Source organism: Eleginops maclovinus, chromosome 20 (assembly GCF_036324505.1).
Source record: "Eleginops maclovinus isolate JMC-PN-2008 ecotype Puerto Natales chromosome 20, JC_Emac_rtc_rv5, whole genome shotgun sequence".
NCBI lineage: Eukaryota > Metazoa > Chordata > Actinopteri > Perciformes > Eleginopidae > Eleginops > Eleginops maclovinus.
Window position 1 is genome coordinate 15,161,122 of NC_086368.1, and position 14,707 is coordinate 15,175,828.

General features: G+C 39.0%; 1 protein-coding gene across 2 annotated transcripts in view; it reads right to left on the bottom strand.

The window, feature by feature from the left end:
• LOC134883287 (sodium-coupled neutral amino acid transporter 3-like) overlaps positions 1-14,707 on the bottom strand; it is a 30,876-nt gene that overhangs the window by 3,237 nt on the left and 12,932 nt on the right. For both annotated transcript variants that reach the window (XM_063911590.1, XM_063911591.1), the window contains 13 exons: positions 14,501-14,594; positions 14,276-14,391; positions 10,307-10,380; positions 9,286-9,378; positions 9,081-9,162; positions 5,861-5,943; positions 4,383-4,441; positions 3,848-3,994; positions 2,949-3,028; positions 2,361-2,461; positions 1,622-1,746; positions 1,374-1,518; positions 356-459 (listed from right to left, as the gene is read on the bottom strand). In XM_063911590.1, coding sequence (XP_063767660.1) covers positions 356-459; positions 1,374-1,518; positions 1,622-1,746; positions 2,361-2,461; positions 2,949-3,028; positions 3,848-3,994; positions 4,383-4,441; positions 5,861-5,943; positions 9,081-9,162; positions 9,286-9,378; positions 10,307-10,380; positions 14,276-14,391; positions 14,501-14,594 — 1,303 coding nt within the window. The remainder of the gene's footprint in view (positions 1-355; positions 460-1,373; positions 1,519-1,621; positions 1,747-2,360; positions 2,462-2,948; positions 3,029-3,847; positions 3,995-4,382; positions 4,442-5,860; positions 5,944-9,080; positions 9,163-9,285; positions 9,379-10,306; positions 10,381-14,275; positions 14,392-14,500; positions 14,595-14,707) is intronic.

Below are 14,707 nucleotides of genomic sequence, written 5' to 3' on the forward strand. Positions count from 1 at the left end.
TATTGATAATGATGCATATATATGTTTTTGTATGTATGTATGTATATCTGTAAATATCATTTATAGATACAGGTTGTTTTTTTTCAAACTGTGTATTTCTGTGTCTATGCATTAAAACTAGTGCTAAATTGTTATATTACTTGTATGTTTACACATACTTTGCCCCTGAAGATGATTCTGATTATTCAGCACTTTAAATGACAGTCAAAGCTTTTTGTGAAGCTTTCTGTTCCTTACTTTTGTTCCCATGAACTGCACAGCTTCTTAAAGATTGTATCTAAAGATACTGAAGCTAACCCTAAAATAAATACAACTAAACTGATCTTAACTAGTTGCATACTAAAGATATGCTTACCACGATTTTGGGAAATGAGCTCATTGGCTCCTCTTCTTTGGGTACGATACGAAGGTAGAACACGGCAGGGAATATGAAAATGAGACAAGGGGCAGATGTGGCACCTGGAAAACAGACAAAAAGCCAAAAATGATTCATGAAACTCAATCTCCATAAATTCTTTCTCCCTTCAGTTCTCATTAATTACTGCTGCAAGTCCAACAGTGATGTGTGATGATATGGAAATGAGTATAAAAGGGGTCAAATAAATGTGTTTATTTGCATGCAACTGTTGTGGAACCATTCTGCTCTTTGAGTTGGAAAGTATGAGCAATACATTAAAAACAGACTGTTTCTGGAACGTAAAGAAAGAGGTTTAATATTTATCTGAAAATATAAAGGAGAATGCATATCTGATCTATGTTCCAGCAGGCCTCTAAATCAAATCAATTACAAATGTCGCTGCAGCAGCTCATGCGAGTTTCACAATAAAGTCAGCTTCTTCCGATTAAGGTTACTTGAGTGTACATCATTCAGGATAGTTTTACTGGGACTCTAATTATCTGCATGGATTTGTTTCTTCCCCAAAACATGAGAACCCACTCAGTAAAACTAGTTGAACCACTGAATAAATCCCTTTTCAAATCAGTATTTCTCCCAGGCTCCTATATAGTTTAATCAACATGAATAAAATAAAAAATTACTATAAAAATGTGACTTAAAACTGGATAGAAAGTAAATGTATGACTTCTGGCAAACAACCACAATGCTAATGCGCAATGGCATTAGAAGCCACCTAAGGAAATGAACAGTTACCTTGTTTAAAATGAGTGACTTCTCTAGGTTTAGTGAAAACATTTGTGATAATGTTAGTACACAACTAAACAAAATAGTCTAGTCTAGTCATTTGTTGATATTTTAATGCAGACATGTTCCATAGTATATCTTTAGAGATCACTGGGCGCCCTCTCTTAGTAACTTTGTCTGTCTGAATATTTGTGCTCAAAACCAACAATCTCCCAGTGTTCGTCTAACTTACCAATGACCCCAAAGATGCCCAAGATGTTGGGGGCAAAGATGACCAGCAGGTTGATGAAAGTGAGCAGAACGACCGCAATGGCAATGTGACGTGGCCAGTTGAAGGTCTTGTTGGGAAACGCCATCTGCTGTATTGCTCTCCGTACCTTGTGAAAACAAAAAAAGGCAATTATCACTGGATGAGGAAAATAACTGCTTTATGATTTGCCAAAAGTGAGTGTGAACTTAAGAAACTGAAACTGTACTTACAGGAAAGAGCACAATGGGCACAGTGAGTGTGACAGCCACGAGCACAGCCACACGCACGCACAAAATCAAAGAGTCATACGGGTCGATACGGCTGTAGGTGTGAAGCAGCTCTGCTTCCACTTCACCTGAAAGAGATCAGAAAGGAGCTAAATAGAGTAGGTTCTTCTCAAATCATAATTTGTACTGAATAAATATGAATTAATAACGACGTAAGTAAAATACTAATATTAAAAGGTTTGTTTAAATACTTATAGCAGTTACAAAAATGCTGACCTTATACTTTAATCCCGTCAAAAATAAAGGTTAAAATAAACTACAATTCTTTTGTATCAAATAAAACCTTAATTAATTCATGCTGCATTTTTAATGCAATAGATTACGTTAAGATCTACCACATGACCACTAGAGGGAGTAGAGGCATCATGATGCTTTTCAGCCTTCAGGACTTCTGTTCCGCAAGGACTTATTTTATGTTATAATATATATATATATATATATATATATATATATATATATATATATATATATATATATATATATATATATATATATATATATATATATATATATATATATATATATATATATATATATATATATATATACTATAAGACTACTATACTATAATATTGTACCAATAACCTTATATATATGAAACAAATAAATAAAAATCAGAAGCAAATGAGGATGTTTATAGGAGAGATAGAGACAGAGAGACAGGAGGAGGACAAGGCCTCACCATAGAAAGTTAGGTATCCAAAAAGAGCAGCCAGGAAGTACATGCAGTACATGACTGCAATGGAGATGTTGGCCACATGCTGCATCTTTTTCTTGGTGGGACTGAAATCAGAAGATATTGCAAAGGGATGTCACACGCACACGCACACGCACACACACACACACACACACACACACACACACACACACACACACACACACACACACACACACACACACACACACATTCACAGTGAAATTACTGTATATGCCCATATAGAAAGCATGTAGCCCTGTTACTATTAATACACCATCTCCAGCTGCAGGCTACATAGATGCAGGAAAATGACTCAAAAACGGAATAATCCCTTTAAATCTTAAGAAAACAAGCAACAGTGGTTCAAAGCAGGATGATACATTTAAAGTTAAATTTAAACAACATGCTACATTGTACAAGCAGTGCCAACACATTTCAAAACAAAGTTAAAGCAGTGCATGTGACTAGGATATGATCGGCCAAGCAGAAAACAGAAACAGTGGCTTTCCTCGTTGTTATGCAACTGTTTTCTTGTCCAAAATTTAGCAGGGGTTTCCCATCATGAGAACATACTTGCGCAGCTCTGTGTAGATGGGCAGGACCTCGGGGTGGCACACAAAGGCGAACGCCAGGATGGGAATGGTGTAGGCCGTCTGAAAATGAACCCCAACAGGTCACCATAGATACAGCAGCACCATCCCAGACGTCCTACCACCAACCTCGCGCTTTACAGCCCATTACTCCCTCGGACACATCACAGAGAGCTAATTGTTTCCCTTTGATTAACTTGGGCCTGGCTGAGGACCAGCTTTAGCCTTTTTAAGAATGCCATACTCATAAGCTGCTAAGCAGCTGGGATTGGTCGCACTAGCCCGGGTTAGCTAAGCCTCACCCATCTTTAAGAGATGCTAATAAAGACTTGATAGGAGCAATCTGTTTTTGCTTAAGCTCTAAAAAGTACAAGTGTTTTAATTTAAGTAATGTTATGATACAATCAAACAAATGGAATCATCTAGCTGTGATTAAGAGACCTTCTACAGTCCACTCCTGTTGTGAAGGTATGTGCTAAGTGTAAAAATGAAGAGCACAGAGAAATGCCAAGTCTTTCCCATTTCATTCATTATTATGTCTATGGCCAACAAAGGGCACACTTGATGATCTCCCTGTTAGTACAGAATGCCAAAGCAATTGTTATTCCTCTGCAGGAGCAGACAGCTCAGGGGTCACTGTACATCTTGAGCCTTACATTAATCACAGACTAATGTCGACCGTTAACAGCTTCTGATAAAAGCCCCAATGTCGTCTTGAGTGCAACGGAGTGCTCCAAACCAGGTGCGATTTCCATGCTTGCATTGTGAACTGTCACTGGCATCATGCTAAAAATGACTAAAACATAAATTGGTGGCTGTCAGTGGACATGGCAGTGGAGTTGGATTTGCAGTTTCAAACTGAGTGACAAGCATTTAACATACTTGTGAGTTGAGGTTGGCCATTTTTGGAATACAGGAAGGATCCGGCGCCCCACCAGGATCCATGGCACTGACATTCAGCACACTGGCAGTGCTATTGAATGAAAAGTCCACAAATGGACACGGTGTATTGAACTTCTTGTAGATGACCTGTGCAATGCAGACGAGAGGCATTAAGAAGAAACAAATGCTCTAAGACACGGCTAGCATAAAGACAGGCAGAAAATATGGCACAGAGAAAAAGAGAGAGAGGGGTTGGGGGAGAGAGATATTCATGGATTACAGCTCGCACAGCCAAATGTAGGTCAGAGAACCGACACAGGCTGGAACTGCAGTGTGCAAACACTAGTCCAAGGCAATGAGAAGAGAGAGTGGGGAATACTAAAGAGACGATGGGATGGTGAAAGAATTCATGTTACAGACAGATCCCATTACATCTAAATATGCTGCCTTGATGTTTCTGCCAACATAATTGAAACAAGAAGAAAGACATCATGTCTAGTTAACATGCAGGTATGCCAAGAGGCAGAGAACGTACCGAAACGAGGAAGAAAACCATGCAGCTCAGGGAGAAACCACTGGTGTATCCCAGGTATCCTAAAACACAAACGCTCATTAGCATGTCTCTTTTTTAGGATTACATGGTTATGCTTATTCTCGAATATATTACATAAAAGGTTGATATGAAGAAAATGCAGGGTAACTCTAAAGACTAATCAAAAGTGAGGTAAATATTTCTGCTGAACCTATTACTGTACGGTGAACTACACCGATTTACTGTGCTTGGTGTCGGATCTCATAACTGGACACTAACTGCACCAACTGGCTCTGTTGTTCTTGATGTCTCGGCAGGAGACAGACTTCTTAAAAGAGGTCAGCCAATACGCCTCCTTATTCTCACTTCCAAACTGGCTCTCTCTGCTTTTTTTCCACTTTCCGTCTGTTTTCTTTCATGTACTAGCTCATCTGAAGGGCTGTCACACAGACAGGCCACATGACACTCAACCAACCTTGCAAGAACACATTTGAGACTGTCTCAAGTGCAACACAGGCTTATTATTTTTGAGGGAGTGAACCCTTGGCTGTTTAGCAGCTTGCAGCCAATTATCCGGCATGGCTACTCGTTGAATTCAGGTGTGACTTTAAAAAGCTGGGGAATAAGCCATGTAGCAAGGGACATCTCAGTAGGACAACAGTGGAAGTGGTCACGGAAATAAGAAGAGAGGGAGGGAGGAGAAAGACTCTTCCAGGAAAAATACAATAAATAAAGCAAAGTTTAGCTCTAACATCTAAATGAGCAAGCCCTTAAATAAAAAACTAAAAGACCCATGCGTAGGTCTAAAGGGTAGTGGAAGAAATTGTTACTGAGCAAGTCACTGAATAAACCCTATAAAACCTTTGCTGCGTCAAGCCCTGCAGTACATTGGGAAATTAATATTAAATAAAACTGCCTTGATATGGTGCCGCCCCTAATGGTTAATGGACTGCATTTATATACTTCGTTTCAAGTCTTTATAACCCTCAAAGTGCTTAACATATACAAGTCACCACCTCACCTTAGGTTGGGCCACCATGCAAGGGGCCACCTGCTCAAGGTTATTAAAATTCACCAACAGACATGCACCATTGGGTTTGTCAGGAGAGATTTAGGGTAATGTATCTTTCCCAATGATACATCTATATGTTTTGCTTCCAATTGTTACACGACCACACTACCTTAAAGCCACAGTCGCAGTAATGTCAGCTCAAACTTAAGGTAAGTATTACTTACAATTACAATTGGCAGACTTAGTAATGTCCCTAACGTTTTTCATCATTGGAAAGCACTTTGAATTGCTTTTTGTTGAAAGGTGCTATATAAATAAACTTGCCTTGCCTTGTGCTGTTGCTATAATAGCTTAGCATTTTAGATAAATGTTATACCGTAGTTTTTTCCGAATTTACAAGGAAGCCCAGAATGAAAGATTACTGGGCTGGGCCTCTCACTAAAGGAAGGATGTGGTAGTATATACTCACCTAGCTGTTTCATGAGAGCCAGTGGTAATATTACTGCAACAGATACAATCATCACAAGGTAGTTTCCGTTCAGGTACCATTCACTGCAGAGAGACAGAAAGACACAAAGAATAAAACCCATCGATTAGGAATTACTCTGCTTAAACACTCCTCTCAATCTTAATCCTCTTGAGCATTTGCACTGCATCAGATATTGATTTGGAAGACACAGGGGATAAGTGGGGGAACAGCTAGAAAATCAGGTGCACACAAATAAGGCTTACATGGTGGAAAAAACTGATTTAATGAATGAGTTTTTTTTTTCTTCCATCACCACCACTATGCCAAATCAAAGAGTTAGGGTAGAAAATAAGCCTCTTTGCTCCCCGTACCACTGGACACCGAGAACCCAGGCTGGAACACAGGTCATGTCCTCTGTGCTGTTTATGAGAGTGTTTGTAAGGTTAATATCACATACAAATTGGACATACTATTTAGTGTTTGGACTGATTGTGGTATTCTCTCATAATATATTATCCATTGACAGTACAAATTATTCAAACACAATAAGGAGACCAAACATTTGTCCACCAGAATCATTAACCTGTGTAGTGTGGAGAAGGCTTTGAAACAGACAGTGTTTAACCGTTCACATTTGAGATGTAAAAGTAATTATCAATACAGCTACAAGTTTTTTTTTTAAGGCTAATCAAAAATGGATTAGAGGTGTGGTGTTGTGATGGGGTATACCGACCCATGACCTCAGTGTGTAAAAAGTCTTGGCTACAGCCCTGTTGAGAACTTAATTACACCATCACACTACTCTGCAAGGATATGATGGAGTGGTTTCATAATGGCGAGGCTGGCTGACTGCAAGTGCATTATTGGAGCGTACTTACTTATGAATTCCACTAGACATACACAGTAACATCATGAGTAATACGGTATATCATTATGTGTTGTAAAACAATTAATTTACTGAAGAAAATCAAGAGAGAACCCATTGACGGGTATACTAACCAGAAAAGGAATTCCTGTTTTTGGCTAAACCAATGTAAATATCATTTATTAGTTATGCCCCTTGAGGCAATTTTAAGATTCTTTGATATATGGCTGACTTGGTTTCTACCAACTGACACAGAGTCAAGTGGAAAGTCACATTCAAAGTGTAAACATTGTGACTAAGTGTAAGAGATGAATAATAGATGTTTGGCAAAAAACCCACCCACCACATGTGTCTGTCTCATACACAGACATGCTGTGAGCTATTTTTAGATTGACACAGTAGGGGTGATTGATTACACGATTTTTATCAGGTGGGAGGCTCTGCAGAGATGCAGTTGAACACACACACACACACACACACACACACACACACACACACACACACACACACACACACACACACACACACACACACACACACACACACACACACACACAGAACAAGAGGCTCTTCTATCCTGAAGTTTTCCTGCCCTCCGACCATCTGGACCAGGGTCTCAGTCTCACCAACACACACACGCACACAAACATACAGTATTTCATAAATGCACCACTACTAATGAGCACAAACAGTGACTTGATAAGAAAATATAAATGTAGCAAATACCAGTGGCTCCCTGATAAGCTAGTTAAACAAACATGTTCACATAAACAAAGAGACAGCCTGTTCACAGGTGTTCATTGACACAGTGCACGTGAGCAACACACATCTAGACACCTAAAAAGATACACACCCATGCAAAAGCCATTCGACGACAACTATCTTGTGTTTTTACTTTGAGGTTTTGTTGAAAATCTACCAGTTTAAGAGCACCATATACTGCTATAAAACATAGAGTTAAACTACAACCATCCAGACTAAAATACCTACACTGAAAATGTGGAAGATTCAACTGGAAAAATGATATGTTAATGCTTGTACATTTTGCCTTGGTGATGGAAAAAACGCTATACATCAATTACTTTCTAGAAAAAGATAGTTAAGAAATACATGGGGAAAAAATGCAAATCAGTTAACGATAGTTTTTAAAAACAATTACCATAGTTTTTAATATAATTATTTTATGACAAATTAACATTTTCAACTTTCAAAATAAACATGGATCGCTTGGGTATTTGTGTATTAAAAAAATATCTATATTTATATACTATGATTATCCATAGATGCACTAGAACTGAAAACCCTAAGCTGTAATTCATACATTATAAGCTTTATCATTACAGTGTAATTCTATCCTTTCTAAAAGTAGTATTAAATATAAAGCTATTTTATTCTATTGCATTGGCTCGTGAGGTGTGGTGTTATTTATGTCCCCTGTACAGTTAAACAATATAAACACACATTAAAGGCCACTGGGTCAATCTAGTCTGTCATTTCAAATAAACTGTAATCGTTGACCATGGCCCACAGCACTGCTTCACAGAGCAAGAGAGCTGACACCAGAAAACAAAGAGGACATGTTATCACAGTATGTCACTTCTACAGTATTGTGAAGGGTGACTAAATGTAGCCTGACACATTCATCTAAACATTTATTAGCAAAGGGGGTTGCACAACATCCGTCTTAAGGGTTGAAACCAGCACAGCAGGCACTTATAAAGTATACCGCTATAACAAACATTTCTCAAACCCAAAGAATATGTTAGGAGAGGCTCTAACTGGGGTAAGGGTTAAGGTGTGAGGGGGGAACATCCCACTCCCAATTATTTGTTTCTGAGGCCACCTGCACCGGCCAGTGATATCCCATGGTTTACGTTTTCAGCCGTGGAGTCTAGCTGTGTTTTGATGTGAGTGTTTCAATGCGGCCATGCTGCTCTCCTCCTCCAGGGTCACTATCACAGCTGTTCTCACGCCAGCTGCTCAGCACATCCAGAGCAGCACCAAGCCCGCAAACTGGCACAGCCTGACACCTCTGCTCTGTGGAGGCTGAAATCTTACGCAGCAAGCGACGAGATATCAGACTACTTTCTGACATGGGCATTTTTATTTCCATTTACCTTACCTTTAGGAGGCATGGCAGTTTCTACAAATGCCAAACTGAGGCAGGGGTATTTCAACCAAAGTATTTTTTAAAATAAATACGATTAGTAGATTATAACATCTAGATAGAGCTTAAAATAATTACTGTACTCCTTCCTATATGACACAGCATGTGTTCCCTGGATCTGAGGTCACTTGTGTAACTGCATTGTGTGAAAGGAAAACTTTGATGTCATGCATGCAATGACCACTCACCCTGCAGGTTTATCCACCCTCAGAAAGGCCTGGATGACCAAAGGGAACTCATACTTGACTATATATAGGTAACTGGACATGGCTGTGAAAAGGAGATAAGTACACACACACAGTTAATACAAAGCCCCACATCACAGAATACTACAAGTTTATCACACAAACGTAAAAAATGTGAGTATAAGTGTGAGGACAGATGTCACCTCACCTCCAATGTTCTGCAGCGTGATGGCAATACCTGCCGCCATCTTCCCGGGGGTCCCAAAGGCCCTGTAGCCCAGCTGCTCATACGCACGAATACCTGGGCCGCAAAAAAAAAGTACAAACCTTTTTGAATCAATACTAATAATTACTGTAAAGAGACATTAAATCTAAATAAGCTCAACTGGTTGTGTCGTGGTTTATAGAGTACGATCATACCATATCTGATATTAGAGGGTATTATTTTGGCTTTGTTTATTTGGCCTGATAAAGGATGACAATGAACAGCCCTGCAGGAGAGAGGTGAGAGAGCTTTCCCATGGTGCACTGTGAAAAACCTTTTTGTCAATGGTGCAAAACCAAGTGATTATTGATTTTGAAAAGAAAAGGACCTCCACTCCACTAATGGTGTTTCTGTCTAGCATTGGATTTTTTTTAATTCCTCAAGCATAAAGATTTTTCTAACCCTTTTAATTGGTATTAGAACACATACTGCATACTTAAATGTGCACATCCACAGGATAACGCTAATGTTTCTTATATTTTTGTCAGTGTATATCAGTGCCCTATTTAAAGTGATTTACAGGAGGTTTAATTGTGTTTAGGAACCTTACTGATATCTGACCTGAAGCGACTAGGTAGGGAGCAATAATAGGGAATCAATCAGCCATAGCTGTATGAGTGCAGGAGCAGGAAAAGGGGGAATCCCATTATCAGAGATAACACTCATACATCCCTTATTTTCCCTGATACCATCGGGTAAGCGATATTGTGGCATCAAGTTACACACCACTCATTTTAAAGACAGCTTTTAACCTGAGCCAATAGGATTGTTTCATTTTCTGCAAAACGAAGGGACAGGTAGCCACTGACTCTTTATATTTTCAAATCTACTTATTTTTGTACTGGTTTATATTTCCAAACATATGTATGTATGGAAATATACTAGAGACCTTTTGTATGCATATGAAAAGAAATTCCCTGAAGTTTTGAATCAGAAGATGCATATTGTCAGGATACATACATACCTACAATACCAGATAACTTTAGCAGTAAATGGATGGAATATGATGAGAGGACTGCCACCACTGTTAGAAGTACCCTGAAACAGACAAGCAAATACAGATATGAACATTTTTACAGTTACAATATTTTATTAGCAAAAACACCATTTTTATTAGCACAATACCAAAAGTTCTCATTTTAAACAACTTTCTATGTTACAGTAATACACTGTGCATTCGGCTGTAGGCTATTTATACAGCTGCATTACAGGCATACATTGTCTGGATGCAGTTACATAGATTATTGTGGAAGAACAGGGTCCCTGTGGCTCTGCTTTACCCTGGATTGTAAGGAGGCTGCGCTGTTAGCCCCTCTGCCCTCTGACACAGTAAGCACACACACCAGATGGAAAGTTTCAAAAGAAGGCGTTTCTGTCGCTGAGACTGACAGAATGAGGAAAATCCTTTATAAAGATTAATCTTCTCCTTTTTGATCCTTAGCGGTGAAATAACCCACTTCAGTCACAACAACAGGCATCCACTCTATATTCAGTAATACAGACATCTCTTCAAGAAGGAATGGACTCTCCACTGATTCATATTTCTGCCATTCAATCATTAGATTGATCTGTTTTGTTGCTGGATTATTTGCAATGCTTTCCAAAAAGCATACTCTATTTGGCTTTCATTAAAAGATGATCCCAGATGAGAATCAGAGTGGCCTCGGCTAAGAAACCTGGGGACATATATGCACAAACATTCTGAAAAGGCTCTGAGAGCTCATTACATGGCCCAACATTTTCTGCAGTCCTACTGAATGCACACACCAAAAATGAACCTTAAAAATATTAAAGTATTATTAAGGATTCTGATACTGTCAGCAATATGCGGCTGCCTGTGTGACTGTGGTGCAACATTAACTAAATATTTTAACACTACTTTAATTTTAAAATGTTTTGCAGAAAAACATGTTTATATATCTCAATGTGAGCTATAAAGAGTTTTGTTTTTATCTGAAGGACCACTTTGGCATTGGTTAAAGACAGCCCTGTTAAAGCCACTGAATAAATATGAAAGAAAACTTCCAATATTTTTTTTGGGGGCAAAATCTACTATGTTTAATAATGTGTTTAATTAGCTTGCGAGACAAGAGTTACATTTTTACTAATTTTTTAAAACTTTTTTTAAAAGAGATTTATAAGAAACATTTTGTTATGAAACCTTTTTCAAAATGCAAAGCATGAGGAACTTTGTGAATGGGTCCCTGATCTATTGACTGACCCAATCACCCTCATTACAACTATTTCCTTTTTCTTCTTCTTTTTTTGTTGCTAGTGGCGACATTAACTTTCTCTCCCACACACACTCTCTCCAGTTCGGTTTGTAAAAGCTGGCAGCACGTCTTTCAACTCGTCTTTAACTCTTGGCCAGTTAACAGATTTTTTGTTGTTGGTTTTTTTCAGACTATGTGAAAAAATGCTTGGCTGACTTGCGGTGGAGGATTAGGTAAGTCAAGTTTCAGTGGGAGGACCGATCTGCTGACAGACAGACAGACAGACTGACACACTTGGGTCCCTGTAGCTCTGCTCACAGCTTTTCCACCCGCTGCATTCCTCCTCGGCCAGGCCACTGACCTGCTGAAGCCTCTGCACCAGCCAACACAAATCTGTGTGACACATCGGGCCATTAGGCAAAGTGAAACAAGGGACATTCTGAGCAGCATGGGTCAAATTGTGTTTCTTACTGTAGTCCTAAAACTGTCCTTACATAACAAATGACCTCACAACAGCCTGAACCCTGCAACCTGAAATAGGCTCAGATACAGGATGTGCTGACGGACATTTCACCATAAATTGTTCAGCTAATAATATTAACTCAACAACATTACTGTTGATACTGTTACATAGTTATCGATCAAAACTCCTCTGCAATTATGCTCAAATGTTGACTTATGTTTACGTATGTGGAGTGTACTGATGCATCTGGCCTAACCACAGCGTTCAGCTTAAAGTGAATATTTAATTATCATAATTCAATGTGGAATGTACAAAAGATGTCCGCAGCAAGGGACCCAGTCAGAGAAACAAAAGAAAATGACTATAACAAAAATAGCAACAAGTAGTGTTTATTTTGCATTTGTTTATGTCCCCTTGTTTGAGCATACATGGTCTTCTCATTTTAAGGTCTTCTGTCCCCTTAAGGTACAGAACCTAAGGTAAGGTTTTTTGTTTTGTGTCTGTTTACGTGACCGGGCCGTTTTTGTTATCAGCTTTCATTTAAATAAAGCTCGCTTTTAGTTTGAACACCATACCTGCCTCCTCAATTCGTTCTCAATTGGGTCCTTTTCCCCCACACCCTGACAGTCCCAATGACAATGCTAGGAGAAAATATGTATATATTTGTTCAGGAGATCACCAGCCTGGAGCCAAATGGGGAAAATATAATGCCTGCATTTCTGTGCCAAATATGTCCCTGAACCTGCCTGTATTTCTCAGTAGCTCCTCTATTGTTTTTACAGGATTTCTGTCACATTCGTGTTTCATGTTAATTCACATGCAATTAGATATTTTCATTAGAGATAAATTTTATTCGGATAGAGTTGATTTCAGCTCCTTGGTCTCATATAGATTGGTGTTCCGTGATAAAGGGTTCAGCCAGGCCAGACATCAGACAGTCACACAACTCAGCTCAAAATAAGAAGCTTTCTTTAACACGTGGAGAAAAATCCTCCAGACATTCCTGCCTCAGAAAAAACTAAAATGACCTTGAATAATATTTGAGGCAGGCTTTAAAATCTTCAGTTATTAGTTTGAATCTTGAAAGCTAACGTGAATATGTTATTACCAGAAAAATACTTAACTTAGCCGGTTTCAACCACACACCCTTTACAATCTAGCGCCATCAGGAAGAGGTGTCAAAACAGCCCACAGGGGGGACAAGATGGGGAAAGTGTTGATTTCTTTCAGCGCTATCTGTGAGATTACATTCTGGAAACACCACCATGACTACTTTTGAGAAGCATGCAACCAAACTGATCAACCTTACAGCTGAAAAGATCATGAAGCAAGGGGATGAATCAAGTCCAGGAACACATGTAAGACCTTCATATGAGCATGTTAAGCTTCAACATCCCATCAGTCCAATATCATACAACCACTATGTATAATTTATATTTCACCCTACAGCTTCATGTTTGCAAGTACATGCAGAATCCAGTCACCATTAATCAAAACTATAAGGAAACCATCTGAAATGTTGGGGAGATACTTGAGTAATAGCTATCAGAATAGATCTGCTTTCCCCCAACAACACTGATGATGTAATCCCATACCACACTGTATGACAAGCATGTAATGAAGTGGTCAATCCAGTCAAATTTGCTGAAAGCAAGCTACTTGAAAAGCATTAATGGCTATAGATATTCCAAATGTTTTTATTGTCAGACAATACTGGAAAATACCAAAACAAGCGTGAGCACTCACTTACAGCTCATAGGTCAGAAGACATCCAGTGAATTTAAAAAAGGTAGAAAAGCATCTGCGTGAAAACATTAATATTCCACCTGAAAGCTGCAGTCGCCTGTGGCGTCATTATCCTGACACAAAATTCTCCAGCAGAGGCTTATATATGTTAAGCCACATGCAGAATATACATCCACTGGTTCAAGACAGAGAATCAACCACACAGAAACAATGTGGTAATTTTCTGCCTCCCTAATTGCATTCATTTATAGAACAAGTAAATGGATGCCGAAACGCTATTAATCAGAGCCTTATTTATCAAACAAATGTGCCCTGTGTCATCAGCTTCAGGGACTGCTGCCTGGTTCAGAGAACAGAATAACAAGTAGGTGCTATTTATGTGTGACGCAGATCTCCGCTGTAAAGCCTGAAGAAAAAATGAGTCAGACAACATCTGTTAACCGTACGTCATTCTTCCGATCAGTAATCATAGTGACACATTTAGGGAATCAAAAGCAGTTGAATATCTTACAGAAACAGGACGACCCCGGTGTTGGCCATGGCGTATGCCAGTCCCAAGATTCCACTTCCCATGATCGCATTTCCCAGGTTGAAGACGGACATCCCAAACGAGGTTTTCCCCTCAAACTATAACCCATGCAAGACAGATGGTAAGATTAAACATGTTAGAAAATCTGATAGTGAATATATATTATGATACCATTGGGAACAGTGGATTGGATGTGTTTGAACTTACATCTGTAAAGAGAGTGGTCTTCTTGTCGTCCACACCTGATAGAAACTCCTGGCTCTCTGGGAGGTTGGCCTCTGCATTCTCAGTTCTGTGGGGACTAAAGGAAATAAATACTGTCAAAGAACAAACTCACTCAAGATTCATCACAAATTATACATTTTTTTCTACCATGCTCTTGTTACATTAGCTGCTAATGTCTAGCACTTAATT